Source organism: Argiope bruennichi, chromosome 10, assembly GCF_947563725.1.
Source record: "Argiope bruennichi chromosome 10, qqArgBrue1.1, whole genome shotgun sequence".
Classification (NCBI taxonomy): Eukaryota; Metazoa; Arthropoda; class Arachnida; order Araneae; family Araneidae; genus Argiope; species Argiope bruennichi.
This window is the reverse complement of record NC_079160.1, coordinates 88,050,634-88,071,452: the sequence shown is the minus strand read 5'-3', so window position 1 is coordinate 88,071,452 and position 20,819 is coordinate 88,050,634. Positions and strand designations below refer to the sequence as shown.

General features: G+C 25.1%; 1 protein-coding gene across 1 annotated transcript in view; it reads left to right on the top strand.

Moving 5' to 3' along the window:
- Positions 1–10,104, top strand: part of LOC129989161 (tyrosine-protein phosphatase non-receptor type 23-like) — a 31,735-nt gene extending 21,631 nt beyond the window's left edge. The window contains exons 18-26 of the mRNA XM_056097513.1: positions 1,231–1,407; positions 2,509–2,605; positions 3,264–3,328; positions 4,760–4,888; positions 6,420–6,551; positions 7,215–7,267; positions 7,729–7,833; positions 7,925–8,124; positions 8,827–10,104. Of these exons, the coding sequence (XP_055953488.1) occupies positions 1,231–1,407; positions 2,509–2,605; positions 3,264–3,328; positions 4,760–4,888; positions 6,420–6,551; positions 7,215–7,267; positions 7,729–7,833; positions 7,925–8,124; positions 8,827–9,371 (1,503 nt within the window). The 3' untranslated portion in view covers positions 9,372–10,104. The remainder of the gene's footprint in view (positions 1–1,230; positions 1,408–2,508; positions 2,606–3,263; positions 3,329–4,759; positions 4,889–6,419; positions 6,552–7,214; positions 7,268–7,728; positions 7,834–7,924; positions 8,125–8,826) is intronic.
- Positions 10,105–20,819: the final 10,715 nt, after the last annotated feature.

The following is a 20,819-nucleotide window of genomic DNA, read 5'->3' as shown; positions in this document are numbered from 1 at the left end:
TTAGATTGTAATTTACAGGAACATAAAAATTATTACTTTTCTCTCAACATTAATTTATTTTTTTTATATAAAATACTTAAGTTGATTATTTATGTATTGGATTTTAAAATTTTCTGAAGTATTGCCTTTTTTCAAAAATTCATTATTTAGGTGCATCTGCTCAAACTTACTTGCGTTTTAGTTAAATGAAATTTAAAATAATTCAACTGTAGTATTATAGTATTTTATTGAAATTCAGTATATTAGTATTAATATTCAGTATATTCAATATATAAGTCAACTAATATTTTTAATGGATGCAAAATTACTGAAAAGGAAGAAGATATAACTTTTGCTCTCTCTATATTTTTCTTAATATGCTACTACTCATCTAGATTTTTAAAAATGGAATTTCTTCTGTTTTTGCTATATTGTATTAAGAAACAAAATTATATTGAAGAAGTGCAAAAATCTGGAAATTTTTTATTTATTAAGTTCAGAAAATCCTAACTGGAAATCTTAATCATGCTATTAAAAATTCTAGTTTTTTCTTAATTTAATAATTTATTATTATTTAGTTAATAATTTATTTTTAATAATGATTTTTTTTATTAGTGATTGATAATTTCAAAATGGAATTTTATATAAGTTTATTACATAACCACTATAGTTAAAAAGATATGCATATTTCATATAATTAGAAATGTAGTAAACACTAAATATAAGAAAGCTTGAAAGGAGTTTTTGAATTAGCATTTTGAGGTATTATTAATTCCTTTTACCTTAGTGCCATTCATATGTTAGTTATTAAAAAGATTGTACAATTTGCTAAATACTGTGAACTTCTCTAAAACATTATGAAATAGTTATATATAAATTCTCTTATATGCAGCCATCCCATTAGATATGTTTTTGTTAGGTGATAAACCTGAACAGGCATTGTTAATGGGAAAAATGAAATTTATCTGACATAAGCATTTGCATCCAAAATTTATCTTGTATTCTTTTTTTTAAAGAGGGGGGGAAGGGGAAACATTAAAGATTAATCTTTTAATTTGATAATTGACAATAATTAATTATGAAATTCTGATAGTCACATTATATCAAGTGAAAGGACTCTCTTAATCTGTTTTGTAATGAAAGTTATGGAAAGAAAAAATTACTTCTGTTAATGTATATGTTCAAAATTACTTTTACAAAATTACTTTATATGATTTTATTTCTATTTGATGATATGTTGATTGATTTCAGGTGATTGACTTGAAAAGTATCCCTCAACCAAAGGAAAAAGAACCACTGAAGGATCCTTTAGATGATCCTTCAGTGCGCTCCAAGTTTGTTAGTGAAGTTGAAAAATATGAAAAATTTGTTGATGGTTTGGTCAGGAAATCTCTGAATGGAACTACTCCTCTTGATCAGAAATGGAAGGTATGTTCTTGCATTAGTTCTTATGTTGAAGACTTATTGAAATATTTATTAATTAATTAACATTCAATTTCCTTATTGATTTTTATTTTTCATATTCCAAAATTAACTTTCTGCATCTACCAGAAAAATTTAATGTTCTAGGAGGGATAGAAAGTATGGAAATGTTGTTATTTCTTGGTGAAAAAGTTTTCATTTAAATTGTTTAAAACTGATTAGCAAATCTCATTAGAAAACAGTATGTTTGATTAAATATCCAAGAATGTAATCTCTTTCTCAGTTCTTATTACATCCTTTATATCTTTGAATGTTATAAGATTGGGAAATAATGCTAATCAGTAAACTTGATATTTAAATTTTCTTTGATAACTTTTTTTAATCAATGAACAATTTGCAACTCTTTCTATACAACTATAAATGTAAATTGCATACTTTGATACATAGTTATAAACTATTGTTTCATACTGACCATTTATATTTGTTCTTCTGTGGTATTGGGCAGTTTAAATCTTTTAAAGAATGCATTTCCATTAATAAAGCTTGCATTTATAATTTTGTTATATTATTTTCTCTGGTGTTTCTGTTAGTGTATTTAAATACTTTTGCTATCTGTTATAAATGTTTTTTTATTGTTGTTGCTATTTTGAACTTTATTAATGATGGGTAACAAAAATGCTAACTAAGGACTTAAATGTTTTTACAAATTTCAAAATACAACAATGTTTCCAATTATAAATAATAGAATTTAATAGGTAAAGTCCTAAAATTTAATAATGGATTTTTAACTTTCTAACACTAATTATCAATGTTTCTTTTTTAATTTTTACTATTAGGAAAATGCTTTTAATGCTACTAAAAAGTTTGCTGTTTTTACACTTTTTGGAGAAAAGCAATGTTTAAAATGTGCATTTAAACTATATATATAATTCAGTTTTACAGAATAATTGTCTTGTAAAATTCTGGAATATTTTTTTGGTTTGTAATTAAGGTATTTTATTTATTTAAAAAAACACACCTTGTTCTTAGATTAGAATTTAGAGTTCTAAATTTTGTTCTTAATTTAGAATTAAGACGTTTTTTAAAAATTTGTTTTCCTTTTTATAGGAATTCATAGATACACAAGATAGGGAATCAAGAAAATTATCCATTTCTGTAGCTCGTTGCTATCCATTGAAAAATCGATTCCCAGATGTCATGCCTTGTAAGTTAGAATTTTTATTATTCTTTCATAAACATTGAAATCATATTTCATATTATATCATATATATATACATATATAATACAATTTATAATATTACAATAAAAGAATAAAATTTCTTAATTATGGTTAAAATTATTTTGAAACAGGATATATATATTTTTTTATTTTGAAGATTTTTATTATTTTTTAATATGTTACTACAAACTTCATTTTATAAACAAATTTTATAATTAATGTTTTTATAAAAGATTAATAAATCATAATATTTCAATTTTTTTTATTCATAAATATGTTCTTGTAACTTTTTTTTTTTTTTTTTTGCTTTTTTTTTGTTTAAAGATATTTTATTTAGTAAAATATTTAAATTCAGTGGCTATTCCTTCTAAATAGCATATACACTTCTTATGGTGTAGTTTGTATAATTTCCTCTGATCAAATTTAATATAATTTCATTGTATTGTCTGTAGTATGCTTCTTCATTTTATGCTTTTTTCTTTGATGATCTACTGAATAAATGAATATACTTTTATAATTTTAGGTATTTTAATATTTATTTTTAAACATGAATTTATATCTAATTTTTTTTATTGTAATAAAGAAATAACTAAAATTTAATTTATTTATGTAATTTTCTAAATATTATTTAACCATCTTTCAGATGATAGCAATAGAGTGCAGCTGACTTCTGCCAAAGATGATTATATAAATGCTTCTTATTTAAAGGTAAACTAATTATAAAAATTTTAGAGTTTGGAGAAATGATGTGATTATAGTATGTTTCTTCCTATCTAGACCTGCATTATTTTATCCTAAATGTTCTTATCATGTTTGCTTAATTTAAGTTTTTAAATCATTGTGAACCGTATTGGATGTTTTACTAATTTTAACTGACTAATAAAATCAATAGTACTGCTGTGGGCTATATTATTAAACTCAATGAAATTACTCTGATTTTGAATTCATAATAAGAATAATTAATAAATTTAATTTTAAATTCAAATAGTAAATGTATGTTGTAATTTTATATGGAAAATTTTTTACTTTACAAAGCTTTTAAGATGCATAAAAAATGCATCGTATCATTCATATGTAATTTAGTAAATTTTAAGTTTCCTGGCATTATTAACTTGAGTTTTAAATAAATATTGTCGCGTAAATGAGGTGAATGTAGTAAAATCAATGGATATGAATGCACTCAAGATTTTATTACAAATCTAACTGATCGAGAAACTACTTATATGCAGTTAAAAAACATTCCAGACTTTAAAGGCTTGCAGAAAATTGGGAATTTAAATTTACATAGATAACATAAATTTGCATAATTAACAGAAATTTGCATAACTTTTACATAAAGCAAATTGAAATTAAAATTTTTTTTTTTCCGGCAATTTGCCTTGCTTGTGTTCTAACCCACAATCTTCCGTTCAGCTATGAGGTGCTTCATTCAGACGACTGTGCCATGATGTGCTTGGTTGAAAAGAACAATTTTCGCTAAAATATAATTATAAAAAACAGTGATGTCACTTGATGGAATAAAGTCACTTTTGATAATTTGGCTTCATTTAATTTTACTTTTAACAATTTGGCTATATTTAATTTTTCTTAAAGTTACTTTTGTATCATCATATACTTTATCACATACTACAGGCTAGTAATTCATTAATGTTTGAAACATTCTGTAGTTTTTAAATCTTCAAAAATATATTTAATTTGTGGCATTCTTATAGAATTAACAAGCAAATATTGTATTTAAATTTGAAAATTTTAAAACAATTAATGTGACAACTGCATATATATTATGAAAATAGAATGATTTTATAAAAACTTTAAAGTTATATGTATATTATTGTGTTAGTATTATATGTTATTACTGTGCCCTACTTTTGAATTTCATGGTAGTAGAAAAAAAATTCCTTGCAAAAATGTATTTTCTTTGGGGTTAATTAAGAAATCTAGAAGCCTTTTATTAAGCACAATATTTAGATGATTTAAATATTCATACATATATATTCAAAATATTTGTATATATTTATGTACAAAATAAAAAAGTTTGCAATAATTTTACTATCATACATTTTATTTTTTAAAAAAATTCAAAAGAATAAATTTTATGTTGATTTTTAATGTTTCAATTTCACTACCCATTCTTTTTAGGATATTTGTCCTGGCAGTCCAGTATTTATCATCACTCAAGCTCCATTACCTGCTACATTTGGTGATTTCTGGCTAATGATTTGGGAACAGCAAGTGGAAACTTTAGTTTGTCTTTTACCAGATTCTGAGGTAAAATTTCAAGCATTTATTAAATGACTTTTATTGTTTTGTTTATCTTACTTTAAATATGATATATTATGTAGATGTAATTTATTATTCTTGTAAAGGTTTGTGTGATCATACTTTATTTGCTTCTGACAAAAGCTAAATTGTTTTATATTTGTTGGTATTGGAGAGAAAATGTCTGTAGAGGAATGGCAGCTAGATGTTTGGGTACTAAAAATATTATTACTTTTGAATGGAAGTTATGTTGTATACATTATGTTACAAGTATTTTTTTTAATCATTATTATCTATTGAATATTTAGTTTTTTTTTTTTTTTTTTTTTTTAAGAAATGTCTTATAAATAATAATATCAAACAGCTAAATACTCAAGAAGTTAACATTTGTTCAGATATTTGTTTCTGGATAAATGAAAAGTTAATTTTGATTATGGGAATTTAATACTGAGTAATTTAATATGCTGTAATTGCTAGAATTGAGATAGAATTTCATTAAATGTGGGAACCTGACAACCATTAAATATTAGACTTAACTTTTAGTTTACAATGTTTTTTGTAATTACATTTTTTTTAAGCATAAACAAACCATATGCTGAATCATAGAAAAATTCCTTGGCATAATATTAAATTACAAATGAATAGTACATGAATTACAGACAATAACTTGGTATAGTATCGGACCACAAACAAATACATTACTTGTAAAAAAGCATTTAAAAGGAATAAAAAAGCATTTTAAAGGAATAGTATTTCAAATTTAATTTTTTAAAAATCACAATTATTTCAATCCCCCCTCCCTTTCATATTAAAAAAAAAAAAAAAAAAAAAACTGCCAGATTCCAACAAAGGAATAAAAAACTGAAACAAGCAGAACATACCATTTTCAGATATTTGATTAATTCAATTACAAAAGAAAATGCAGAATAAGCAATACATAGACATATTTACATAAATAAGTGAATTTTTCAAACATAACATATGAAGGGCAATACAGACATTTGAATATTTTTTTTCACAATAATTTAGTTTTTAATCAAACACCCATTTAATTTCCAAAGATATTATTTACTCTTAGAAGTAATGAACTTTTAAAATCTTTTGATTAAATCTTGTGTATTGAAATATGTATTATAAATATATTATTTAAATTCTGAAACTCATAATTTTTTTCTCTTCATTTTTCCATTTATGTGTGTAATGTATTGTAATCATTTATGTGCTGAAAAAGAATAATAATTTAATTTTTTGACAATTTATATAAATGTGTTCATTTGATCATGGATCATTTTTGACGATTTTTCTGACTTAGTTGCGTTATCAATTGGAAATTTACAAGCTTTGCTCAGATAATATATTAATTATTCCATTTATACTAAATTTAATATATATATATATATATATATATATATATATATATATATATATATATATATATTAGTTATTTTGAATGCTTTAATACTTATAAAATCACAATATTCATGATATCATTATTTTAATTTTCATTGACTTTTTTTAAAAAGCTATTGTTTATTTTTAGTTGAAAAATCACATATACTTCCCGAAAGAAAGAGGAGCAGTGCAATCTTGTGGAGCATTTGAAACCACTTTACAAAGTTACAAAGAAAAGAATGGCTTTATTGAAAGAATGATTAATGTTACACATGTAAAGGTATGTTTAAAGTTATTACAGCTTCTATTTCCTCCTCCCGAGTTACTGAAAAGAAAGTAATTTGTCTGATCAAACCTATGCTGTAATATAAAATGTATCATTTTATTTTTTTCTACATTTATTGTCATCTTATTATTTAGCATCTTTATTGGAATTAAACAATTTATTCATCTGTTGACATATTTGTGAAGCTTTTTTTATTGTTTGGAAAAATTTGTAAAAAATTAATTATTATATGTAAGTGTATGTTATTAATAGTAACAAGCATTACAAATTAATAAAAAAAATTTTGTTTTTGGTTTGCAAAGTAGATTTGGAATTGTGATAATAAATTTATTTACTGTGGGGGAGTAGAGAATATGGCACAATCAAAGGGAATGATAGCAAGAGGTTACAGATGTGAAACCAAATTATATTAAAGATCTGCCATGCATGGCAATTGGTACAAATTAAATTTAACATAGTTAAACTTGCCTTTACTGGTATGGTGTGAAAATTTAAATATGTTGATATTATACATTTTAAGTCATAATACATTCAATATACATTTATACTATAGTATGCATTTTAAAATCATAATAATTCATATAAATAAGAAACATGTTCCTTAATAAATTTTTTTTAAACCAAACATTTAAACTAAATTTTATTTTTTCCTTTCAGAATCGAATTTCCAGAGTTGTAGTTCATCTTCAGTACACTCATTGGCCTGCAAGGTAATCTTGCAATGAGAATTTTCAGCCTTATCTGTAAAAAAAAAAAAAAAAAAAAAAAAAACCTGTTATATTTTGCTTTTAATTTCTTCACTAAGACTAATTTTAATTCTAGATATTTTTCTTTTTTCATTAATTCTTAACAGAATTTATTTTATTTGTTAGATATTATTCTAGTTTTTTTTCTAAGATGAATGTTTGATTGAAAATCTCTTATATCAAAATTGTTACATGATCATATACATAAAAATCTTTATATATATGATTTGATTGTTTATTTTAAGGAGTGTGATTAAATTATATATGTAAATAGATAATTAAACATAATGTATAGTTACTAAATTCTAAATAAATTTGAATAATAATCATTCAAATAATAAAATGATTTGAAATTGCAATAATTTTGTGGATTAAATTATGTAACATTTTTAATTTCTATGAAAAAAAATTTCCTCTTTTTGCAGTGGCATTCCTCAAACTCCTGGGCCCCTTTTGCAATTTGTATCGGATGTCTTAAGTTATCATAAACAACAACGAAATCTTATGAGACCTGTTGCTGTGCACTGCAGGTAATTTTATTTTTTTTTATTTAATGTGTGCAATTAAAAGTTACATTTCTAAAATTGAAACTGCAGAATCTTTAAATTCTATTCTGTACAGTGCGGGCATTGGTAGAAGTGGATGTTTTTGCTTAATTACTGCATTGGTCAATGAAATGAATAGTGGTCATGGTCCTAGAGATGTGGCAGTAGTAGCTACAATTGTTAGCCAGCAAAGAAAGTTTCTCGTACAAGACAAGGAACAGCTGAAGTTTTGTTATGATACTGTACTATATTATGCGCAAGATTTGTTGATGAAAAGTAAGTATCTCATTTGTTAATTTATAAATATTAATGAGCTTAAAAGTATATTCACTCAGTGACGTGCATAATTAAATCAATAAAGAAGAAATAAATTATTTGCAGTGGTTTAAAATAAAATGGATTTTTTTTGTACCATAGATCAGAATATAGACCATCACATTGGAAAGAATCCATCCAAATATGATATGCAATTAATTGTTATTGAAGATAGAAATAATAGACAATCTTCATATAGCACTCGTTTATATTCAGCATTCATATATGGAACATTTAAATATTTTTATATTTGCTATGAGATTAAAGAGATGCTTTTGGCCTGCTGATGTGCTGACATCTTTGCCATTATTTTTGTGAAAAAAAAAAAAAGAATTTTGCATGGAGTGTTGTTAATTTTTCTGTTAGCCACCAAGTTTCTTATGAATAAGTTGTTGGTTTTTGCATTAATTACATAATAAACTTTTATTATGTAATTTTTTTTTCATTTTTTTTATTGTTTTGAAAAACAACACATAATTTCTTTAAGAAATTGGTTCCTTATAAATTTTTCTCTGTCCCAAACTAATTATTTTAAATCCAAAAGTACTTCATAATTGTCAAGGTATTTTATTTTTAAATTCTTATAAACCACCAACTTTTAAAGCTTCCCAACTTTAAAGACTTTTTTTTTAAAGAATTTTTTTTTCTTTTTCTTTTCACCAGGAGGCATACTTACCAATCGAGCTTCCTTTGATGATAAACTTCCAGTATCTGGAAGCACTAGTTCTCATGTACGACACCCATCTGAAGATTTCATCTTAGGAAGTGGTGGCTTAGCAAAATTGCAGTCTGGAATGGAGAAATTAGGTCTTTCATCTGGTCAACAAAATGTTGAGAGTGAAATTACTTCAACAGAAATTGCTATAACTAATAATACTATTACTGTTGAAAATGGTGGTGGTGATACATCTGAAAATTCCCAGCCCTCTGATGAATTAACAGCATCAGAGCCTATAGACAAGAAAGATGAACCTGCTTCTACTCCTGAGCCTCCAAAAGACAGTAAGACCAGTGCTGAAAAGCCCTTGCCTTCTATAACTAGTCTACTAGACCCATCAAACTTTACACTTGATTCCGCTGGCTCTCCTGCAAAAAGAAAAATTACTAAAGACAACTTTGCTACTTCAAGAGGCAGTTTGTCTACATCAAGCTGTGACAGTGCTGATCCTTTAAGTCAGCTGGATCCACTGTGGTCTTTAAAAAAGTAATTAGGATGTGGTTGTAATGAATTCTGGATCACTGAAAGTGTCTTATTGGTATTTATAAATTTGCAGTTTAGACTATGGATGAAGGAGCTTTCAAAAATATCTGTACATATACTACTTCTCTAAGCTTGTTAAGAATGTAATTACTTTTTGAATTAGAGTAGATTTAATTTTGAATGCCTGAGAACCATAAATTGTTTGAAAGTTACTTTTTTATTATTTTTAGTATTGTGTTTGTATTCAAGGTTTTTTTAATATGATTTGAAAGTAGTATGCAAATATTTTGAAAAAATTACTGCATATCTGTATATAATAGTTTAACTAGAAGAATATCCAATTTTTATTCACAGAATGTTCTTTTTTATAATTTACCTCACTTGAATTTGTTTCACTTATAAATGTGCATTCTTTTAAAAGTATCAAATATATATGTGCTGGACAAGATTGTGAATCTGTTTTGTTTTATTTAAAATCGTGTATGCTTGAAAATGAATAATATTTGTTTATCAAGATATGCTTATATATGGTAATTAAGAAAATATTTACTTAATTCAGCATATAATTTTGACATTTTAAATTTTCGTCCATTATTACATTGCATATTTATTTGTGTAAAGTGGTTTGATTTACTGATACATTTTTAAAAGTTTTTAGTTTTCGAAGTTTTTTCATGTATGCTGTGAGATTTTAATTATATATGGTAGTTACAAAAGAATACAACAATTTGAAGACTATTTACAAATTAATTCATTCATTAATTCATTCTTCAAAATAACCATTATCTAATTAAAAATATCTTCAACTCATGTATATTCAATGCATCAAATTTAAAACTGATGCTAAATAAGTTTTTTGTTCTTCAAATAGTCTTAAAATACTTTGAAAAAAAATTGTGAAAAAAATTGTATGGTAATAAAAATAACTTAAAAGTTAATTTTAAAAAAATTCAAAATGGTTTAAAAGTGTTTTTAAATATAATTATATATTTTGAAGTTACTGAGAAAAAAAGTTATTTTATTAATATTTATTAGAATATCTAATATTAAAAAATATATATTTTCTACTATTAAGGAACTGCATGTCAAACTTGTAAGCTCTAGATCCAGCAGTCTATTATATAATGCATTTTGCTTGATTTTTAGTCATGCAAGTCTCCTGGTACAGTTTCCATATATTGTGACAATCTCTAAACATTACCTTGTTAAAATAAAATTTTAAGGTATTATGTCAATACCCCTTCTGTGCCAATAATGAAGAGACTGGTTATGATCTGTTATGCAGCAAATATCTTGCAAAGAATCAAAGCATTAACATGTTTTAATAAAAATTTCTGCTTTCAATGGCTTTTAAAAAATTTGCTCCAATTAACTTCAATTATGAAAATGAAATTTTTGTATATTCCCCTCATAGTGATTTGCTGAATGGCTTTTTAAATTATATGCTTGTTGAGATACAATCCTTCAAAATTATAGTATTCTTTTGTAATCACACCATAATTTAAATCTTTGTGCAAGCAACTGAAATCAGAATTCTGCTCAAGTATACAGTTTAAAATTATTCATAGCTTATTTAATTGAATTATCATTATACTGCATCTTATGAAAATAATAATTATGACAGTGACAATAATAATGGTATGCTTTCTTGACCGTGAATTTAAATTTGTAAATAGTCTATATTTATATATTAGCTGTTAGCTAAATCTTGTTTCTTCCCCAATCCATTATCAAATTTGTTATTTTTATGTAATCTGGTACTTATTTTCTTTATACCTGAAGGGAAAATTGTAATAGTAGTAAAAAAATGGATTTATTACATTTTTTTATGGCATTGAAATCTGTATGCTTGACTGTTATAGAATTTTTTAATAAGATTAATGCCCTTAAAGTAATATCTTAACTCAGTTTGATTTTGAAAAACTTTTTTCTTCCTTTCATAATAAAAAGACCACTTTTCTATACTTTAGAATATTTTATTAATTGTTTTGTTAAAATTGTTGTGTTTATTGGCTACATAAATTGATAATGATTCTTGGTGTGCATATATATATATTATATATTGTGAAATTTCTGTATGTTAGTTGATATGTGATATTTTCATTATGAGAGAATTGTTGGTTTAAAATTTGTTGAGCACTTTAGTTTATAAATTAAATCATTATTTGAAGGTTTTGTGATATATATATAGATTGTACTTTTGAAATAATTTTCTACCATTATTATAATGGTACATTAAAATAAATATTTTGCTCACTTTTTGATAGTGTGCTGTATTTAATTCTGTTTTTTGTTAAATATATGATGAAATTGCTGAGACAAAACATTTTTCTAGTTATGTTTCCTAAGATATTTCTATTAATGCATATATAAAGTTATATTGTTATATTGAAGTTTTTGTAAAAAGCTAACAAAAAAATCTTCTTTGGGTAAAAAAGAAAATTTTTCAAATGTTCTACCATTTTCGTTCATGTAAATTCTGTTTTAGTGTGATGAGAATAGAAAATATAGTTGAAATAAGCGTTATAAATCTAATTTTGTGTTGAGCATAATGGTTTTGAAAGTGAATGGAATTATGGGCATTCAATTTTTCAAATGCTTTTCTAAAAAGAACCGAAAGTGTAAAGAGTATTCTTTTTAATATTACTTACTTTGAATCTGTAAACTGTACTTTAAAGGAAAATAGAAATGAAAAGTGGATAATATTATTATTTTCACATTAGGTAATAAGAATAGGCTATCTCATAACATGGGCTTGAAGAGTTCTCTATTTAGGTACTTGTATTTTCATCAAATAGAAAAAAGAAAATTAGGGGGGGGGTGCCTATTTTCCCAATTAATTTTCTGTTAGTAATTTTATTGGGATCAGTTTTGTTTAAATGAGTTATTTCTCTTGAATTATAATTTTTATTCTATTTTTACAATTAATCACTTTTATTTACTTTAATTTTTTTTATATTGAAGAATGAGGATAAATGAAAATCTTTGTTAGACTTATTGAGTAATACATATTAAAAATCATTTAGTTATTAATGTTATTATTATTTTTTTTCCTTTAATGCTTAAACAGAATATCAGAACAATGAAATATTTTAGTATATTCATGTTTATATCATCTGGGTTAAGATGTTATTTTTGTCTTTTTTGTTACTGTTCAAATTTTATACCTTGTTTTATGTCAAAATTTAATAAAGAAGTAAGGGTACATTTTTTTATCTAATAACACTGGACTATTCTATAAAATTTGGGAATAAGTTTATTGATAATAATTTGTTTTCATGGAAATTTAGAAAGAACAGATCTTTCTAAATGTGTGTTAACATAACACAAATCTTTCGAATGTGTGTTATGTGGGACCAATGTAATGCTTCATAAGCATTCTCATTTTGCTGTGCAAAATTTAGGACTCTTATCTGATTTATTTAAAAAGTGTTTTGTGTTGTTTCTTTGTAAAATTATTACATGCATGCTTACAATTTGCATCATTTGAATTGTAGTTATATTTATTATGTATTTTATCTTGTATTATTTTATATTAAAAAATAGGTTAGACTTGCAAAGTTTGTCTGCTTCTTTGCCCCCCTTCCTTTTAAACCACTTTGTTTTTAGATTTGTTTTTTCTTAGCTGAAATTATGATCATTATAAACCTTAATATTTTGCATGCAGTTCTTAATATAAATTAGTTTTTACACAATCCTTTAAAAAAAAATTAACCTTTGTATATCGTTATTTTTCAATACACCTAACTATCAACTAGTTATTTAATTATTAGAATAACAATTTTTGGCTAAGTTGTCCTTCATTGCTTGTAAGAAAAACTCACATAAGTAAAATAGTTTTCATTATATTTAAATCATAGAAGCTCTGTTTATCATAATTTAAAAAGAAGTTTTTTTAAATGTTTTAAAACATTTTCATCAGAATCTTTTTTTTTTTTTTTGACAGTTTCTAACATACATATATACAACAAAATAATAATAATAAATGAAGTATTAAGCAATAAATGCAAATGAATTGTGCTTAATTTAATTCATTGATATATTAAATTTTTGTTCTGTCCTGAATATGAACATTTATTTTGGCTATTTTTTAACGATCTAATGTAAAACAAAATGTGCACACACTATCAAAATTTAATCACTTCTGTTTAGGATTGTGATTATTATTCACTAGCCGCCTTTGACGACCAGCTGTTTGTCCACTTTATTTATAGCATAAACATTGTAATGTCAACCAGCTTTAATGAATTGCCTCTAATTTCATCAAATGGAACTGCTATTTTAAATATTATTTGCTCAATAAATATGGAGCATTTTTGTTGATTTAGTAATGTCGAAGATTTCATTTTTCGAAGTCTCTAGAAAACGGAGGCGAAAGGCATCAGGCGACCATTGATGACTTGTTTAGGGATCATAACCTTTTTTGTAAAGTAAAAATTTGCAGAAATCTGTACAGTTGTTGAAACGAGAGGACTCTGTCATAGTCTTTACCAACAGAGAATTCACATTTAAATTATATTTTGAAATTTCTCTCGAAAATGCAGTATGGTGAAAGAAGGACCAGTGACAACTGATGATATATCAATGCATCATCAACTTTCATAGGAAATAATTGATTAAATCGGATCAGTAGCTACAGCTGGAGTGTCATTTCTTTGGCTTTGACAGCTATTTTAAATAAATAAAATAATAACAGATAGAAAACTGCAGAAACTATGTTTCAAATTTAAATAGAACGATGATTATTTATTTATTATTCGAAATACGTAATTTTTTTAATTTAAAAAATATTTTACCAAAATGTAACTTTGGAATTCATTTGCAATAAATAAGTAAAAAATGAATAAAAAAAATTAAAAAACCTTTTTATTTGAAATGAAAATAGACCGATTACATGTAGAAAACCAACATGCAGTTGCTCCCAAAAATGTTTATAGTTATGAATCTTAGTGAAATGCTGCCTTATCCATTACTAGAAATTAATATTTCAGAAATTTTATAATAACTGTTTCTTAACAAAACTTCATTAAATATTTTAAGCTTAAGCAAAAACTTTTTTGAAATGTCAATAATAATAAATTATATCCGAAAAATGTTCGTATATTTCAAAGAAATTATACATATTATTTAATTCAACAAATTATCACTATGCTAATAAATGTAGTGATATTTTGGTCAATTAGTACTTCGTAAGATATTCGATAGCATCTATAAAAAAAATTTTAATGCCTGAGCGTAAAATGCACTGTTTTTTTTTAAATGTTATTTTTGCATCAGTGTTCTTCCATCATTAGTATTTTTAATTTAACTAATTAGTATCACTACTGTGCCTTTTCTCTTTAACTTTCAGATCTTGCTAAATGTATCCTATTGCGTTTAGATCCGGCTAGTGAGGTGTTGTTTTCAGTTCTTGTGAACAACTGTAGAAGCACCAGAAGCGAATGTTGAAGGCAGTGTGCTTAGGATCATTATCTTGTAGAAAGACAAAGCTGTTTCTAATACTCAAATTTGGGGCTGTTAATTTTGAATTGTCTTTTGAAATATTTAAATAAAGAGCATGAAACATTATTCCATCAATAAATTTCAAATTACATAGTCTTGATACACTCACACATAAGAAAAGCTTTTCTGCCTTATTTCACTATTCCAATTTTGGATAAGATTCCTCATTTTTTCCTTCCCCATATATTTATTCGCTGTTAAATTTTCTTACAACGGAAAAAACACACACGACACCAATATGTTAAGAATTTGTATTATGTTGATTTCGCAAAGAAAAGTTTTATTTTATATCCCCCCCCCCCCTCTCTCTCTTTTTTTTTTTTTCTGCACTAAATATTTTTTCCCAGTTTGAATGTTTATGAAATCCTACTGATCTAAGGTCTTGTCAAACAATTTCAGCAAAATATTTTAGTAAACTTTGTAGAAATCTTTACAGCACTCAAACGTGGATTTCTTACATTTTTTCCCCCTTTAAACTATAAAGCTTTTATTACGTTGAGATAACTTTGCTGTACGACTTTTTCTTAGCTTAGTTTCGATTTAGTTTTCTTTAAAGCGTTTTATCGCATGTTCATACCAGAATGGGATAAATTAGTAATATTCCAAATCGATGATTTATGACTATTTTGATGAAAAAAATAATCACTTTTCGAATACTGTTTTTTTATTTTCCTCACTACTATGAATATGTTAAAATACTGAACAGAAGAAAATAACACTGAGAAATAAGCAAATAAAGATTGTAATAAAACTATTTTTAAAATGCTACGAAAATGGAAAAAGAAAAGGGGCAGACGATAATTTTTATTATGGCTTTTATGATGAATTTCATATCAGCTTTCTTGCTTTTTTTATTGAAAATAATAAATAATTTTTTTTTCAGAATATTAAGATAATAGGTAAAAATATTGGGCTTTATATTCGAATTCAATTCCAGGTACAGTGCTTTTCCTTCACATTTTGAAAGTGTATGGATACTTTAGGGAACACCGTATGCATAAAATAAAAGAAATAATACATTGTCTCTCAACACATTACACTTAAGCTAATGTAGCGTAGGATGTCGGAATTTAATTACCACTATTTTGTGGAATTCAGGTTCATTTTTACCAATGAAGTGTATATACCCGTACATTATTTGCTATAGAAAAGAATTGAAGTAATCGCTGTTGTACAAGTGACTAGTACCAGATGGAGTCATGATTATTAATTTTGAGGTTATGAAATTTTGAACTTCGAGTGCTTGAATTCTAAAATCTTCAAAAAAGTCAATACAGAAAATGTAAATTCGAATATTTAGTCTAAAATGTCGTAACTTGATAATATTATCATTTTTTTATTCATCTGTTCATCATCTGCATTTTTTTAATAGCATTTCTTTCGTTGTGTCTAAATCAAGGATAAAAATTCATAAAATTCTATCAAAATTAATGCAAAATGTGAGATGCTTCTACTATTTTGAAATAAAAGTACTCAAATCATTCTTAAATATTTTTGTAATGCAAATTTGATTTTAAAAAAAATTAAATGTTGCACAGTGAAATTTGTGTCCACAATTAAACAGAGCATTTCAATAGTCAATGAATAGTAAAAATTTATTTTATCAATTGAAAAATAAAAAGACACGCAACTAAAATTGGTATCGTTGAAATTTTAAGGTAGATGACTACATTGAAAAGTTGTATTTATTTTTGAAAATAACATTTTTTAGAAATTAAAAATTTAATATTCTTAAATTCATAACAATTATCTTCATAAAATTGTTTGAAAGTTGTTTTTAAATTAATTCTTTGGGAAGTTACATTGCGTTTTATACTTGCATAATACATGTTTTAATGCATGCATAAACACATTTTACATTTTAAATACTATTTCCTGTAATTCTAAAATTTCATAAGAAATTTTCTTTCGAAAAATATCATAAATGAAAATCTGATGTATATTTTTTGCTCTAATTTGTTATAATAACTTCTGCAGTTTCTAAATTAGAGAAGAGCAAATTTTTCATTTAGAAAGGATCTATAGTTGTTGTAATGTTTCACAATGAAAAAAAAATGAAAATTTCATATTATTTTCAGTTGAATCCCGATATTTCAGGATTAGATAGAAGATAACGTTTTTTTTTTTTTTTTTTTTTTTACGGTAATCGGTAATATATTTCTTAAACAATCTGCAGGATTTTGGATAAATTATTTTATAAATTTCTAAACTTTCTTTCTGTTTTTGACTTTTAATTTGATGTTTTTGGCTTCGGCCCCTCCCAAAATAAAAGGAAAAAATATCTGGTATAAAACTTATATTTTGTTTTCAGTCTTGATTTTTCAAAAATTTCATGTTAAGTAAATGCTTTTTATATGCTCACATTTCACCTAATTTTTAATTTTCTACAGTCAATTTTCAAATCAAAAAACATTACCGTGTTAAAATAAGTATGAAAACCAAATTAATACAGAAATATTTTCTTTGAAAAATTGGCTATTATTGAATTTTTATTTGCTTATCATTCAATTAATGCCATGCTTCAATTAATTTCACAACGCTCACATTTCATGGAATTTTAATTTAAAAATTTAATTTATATTTTAAAAAACTGTTTCTTAGTGCGCGTAACTACATATAAAATTTGATCTAACGATCTATTTTGTAGAACGTTTTAAATGATGTATGCATCACCCAATTTACAGACAATTTGCTGGCAAAAAAACAACAACAAAAAAAAACATAATGATAAAACAACTGAGAAAACTATCTTAAAACTCAAATATATATATTTTTTAAATTTGCCTTTATTGAATTTTTATTTGCTTATCATTCAATTATGTGAGATTTTTCTCTTTATTTTACTTAAATGCATGTGGGGTTATGAAAAACTTAGCCCAAAATAGATGCGCAGAGAATTTTTGCTTCCAAAATGAAATGACGATAACAAAAAAGTTTGTAGATTTAGTTTAGCTTGTCTTACGTTTTGAAGCTACATCATGGCTATTTGAAGAAGAACCTCATATATTTAAACCATGGTTAGAAATATCAGAATTGACATTCCTCCATTGCAAATTTCTACAAGAGACCATTTGACTTGGGTGATTTTTTTTACATAGGAGATCTTTGGTCGAATTAGATCTCATATCTTTTATCCTCTGAACCTGAATTTGACATTAAGTTATTGTTTTCAAAAAAGCTTAAGACCACCAATTAAACTTCATTTCTTTTTTTAAAATTATTTCAGAGCACTATTATTTTGTATGCTTCTTTTAAAGAGCAAATCACAGCGAATGGTAATTATAGTCTTTTTTTAGAGCCGTCATGCCACGTAGTTTATAAAGTGACCAAGATAACGACACATTTTTATGGTTCAGTGGTATATACCTCTGTCATCATTACCAGAATATTTAACTACAAGAGGAACGACTTGCCTTAGCATATGAGTTTATCAAAGAGACTGGAAAGTCACACACATAATGAGTATTAAGGTAAATGCAAAATAGTCTTCATTATGGTATGATCACAGGTAGATTAAACTTAATCACCACGTTAATTATTTATCTTAATCGATTTTACTATGTCACTAACTTTGAAAAAATCTGTATGTTTTTATATATTTATTTTAAAATTGTTTATTTAAAAATAAAATATAAATATACCGTAAAAAGTTATTATTTATGAGGTTCTATTTAATGAAAATAACATAGCCAATTAAAAAAATATTTAATACATTTATAAAAATTATTACTCACGCCTTAATTCCTTTATTGATGATTTAAATAATTCGATGTAAACACATAATGTAATCCTAATATTTTATAATTCATATAATTGATTTTTTTACAATATATTTATGTGGAAACTATGCTAATAACGTTTCTTAATTGATCTTCTTGCAGTTTTCTTTCAGTCTAGCAGCCATAGCTGATGTTTGCCCACTATGTAAAACTCACTATTGGAATTGCCTTTTTAAATATTATTAATCCAGTTCGGATACTACATTGTTAATTTCAGATATCATAGTTAAAGTGATTCCTGCTGACAATATTTTTTTAAAAACAATAAACTCTTGATGAAGAAACATTTCAAAATGTTTTTCTCGTGAAATTTATCTTGTTTATTTAAAATAATTCAGCATTTTTTAGAAAATGATTCACTTGATATTAAGCTTCTAACTATTTAAAAGGAATTGATTCGTGGGATGGAATTCACATTTTTTTTTTTTTTAAATTTCTAATGTTTGAAAAAAAATCTGGCAGTATTGACTGATGTCCAATTGATGTGGACGACGCCTGAGGTTCCTTTCTCTAAATTTCCATGCCATACTAGTGAGATTTTACCTAAAGATTTAAACTTGTACTAATTCCTCAAACTCTGCAGATTTTGGTAAGATCAAATTTTAAATTTACAATACAGCCATTCATGAAAAATTGAAAATCATCCAATGAAAGGGACATCCTATTTTTGTACACTTGAAAAAAAATCTAAAACGATTTAAACAAGCACATGATTAGCAATCTTAAATTTATTTTGAAAAGCAGTATAAAAGGGAGTAAGAAGGTGAATTTATGCAATTAAATTAATTCTTGGCGTTAATTAGATCATTATTTAGAGAACTGAGCATGTCAAATCAGTGGCGTAATAACCACGTTGATAGAGAACGAGGAAGATTGGAGGAAATGTGTACCCCAGAATGTGTACCAAAATTCACTTTTCTTATTGACCAATCCCAGCTCGCGGAAGAAAGCCGCTACGTATATCCATGTATATGAGCAATGCAATCGTACATGTGATTGGCTAACGTGCAAACGTGATTGATTGTGTATGTTTACATTTTGGATATGAACAGCAAACGTGTGTCAGATTCTGTCTGGTTGATCTTTGAAAATTTACAGATGGTTTGAGACACAGAAGTGTGAAAGAATTTATGAGCAATTGTTGATATATGTGGGATAGTAAACATAAAAATATAGTTCTTTTTATCATGTACATAATGTTATTCCATTTACATTAACTTACAAATCTTCAGTAACATGTGGGGTGATTATGATTTAAAGTATATTTGTATGTATCACCAAATAAGTAGCATATTTAGATAAATGATTTTTTTAAAAATATATTTCAAAGATTTTATTTTCTAGTGATTTTTTTTTTCGTGCAGAACATGCAAAGAAGGCTTTCTATCAGTATCATGTTTTCACAAGTATTGAGTCATAATTTTTAACAATGATTATCATGTTCATATTTAACTATCAGAACTTTATTGCTGCAGATATTCATATTTCCTCAATTTTAAATACTTTCATCTCTTTACTTTTTGTTCCCTTTTGTTTCAATAATACTTAAGCCCAACTAATTATTGACATTCTTATTAAATACTAATTTTACCTAATTGTTACATGACAAGTCGTAATAAGCATTGCCCTTTTTTTGTTTATTTATTTATTTTGCATTGAAATGGAATATGTAGGGGAAAAAATACTCATATATTGAACATATTCAAAGTGAAAAGGAAAATTTGTTTTTTAAAAATATAAAATTGGTTTTTTTTTGTTTTTTTTTTACTTTTTAAAATCAACTACATAGACTCAGACATTGATTTCTATTTATATAGCAATTTCAGCAGAATTAGTCAAACAAATGTCTTTCTCAAACTATAATGTCACGAAAATTTGTGCAATTCTTAATTGCTATTCCTTCAATATAAATTATGAAGATCAAGCAACTCATATATGTGTGAATTTTTGAATTGTTTGTGTGTGAACTTACATTGAAATATTTTAATACCATCTGCTTTTACTTTATTTCATATTAACCATTTTAAAATATATCCAAATTTCAATAAAAGACATACTTCTAATAACACGTTTTCTGTATTTTACCCAATATTTTGCAATACATATATATATAATGTAATTTTAAATAGCCATGTTATATTTCTTCAAAAAAATTTTCAGCATATTTTTTTCTG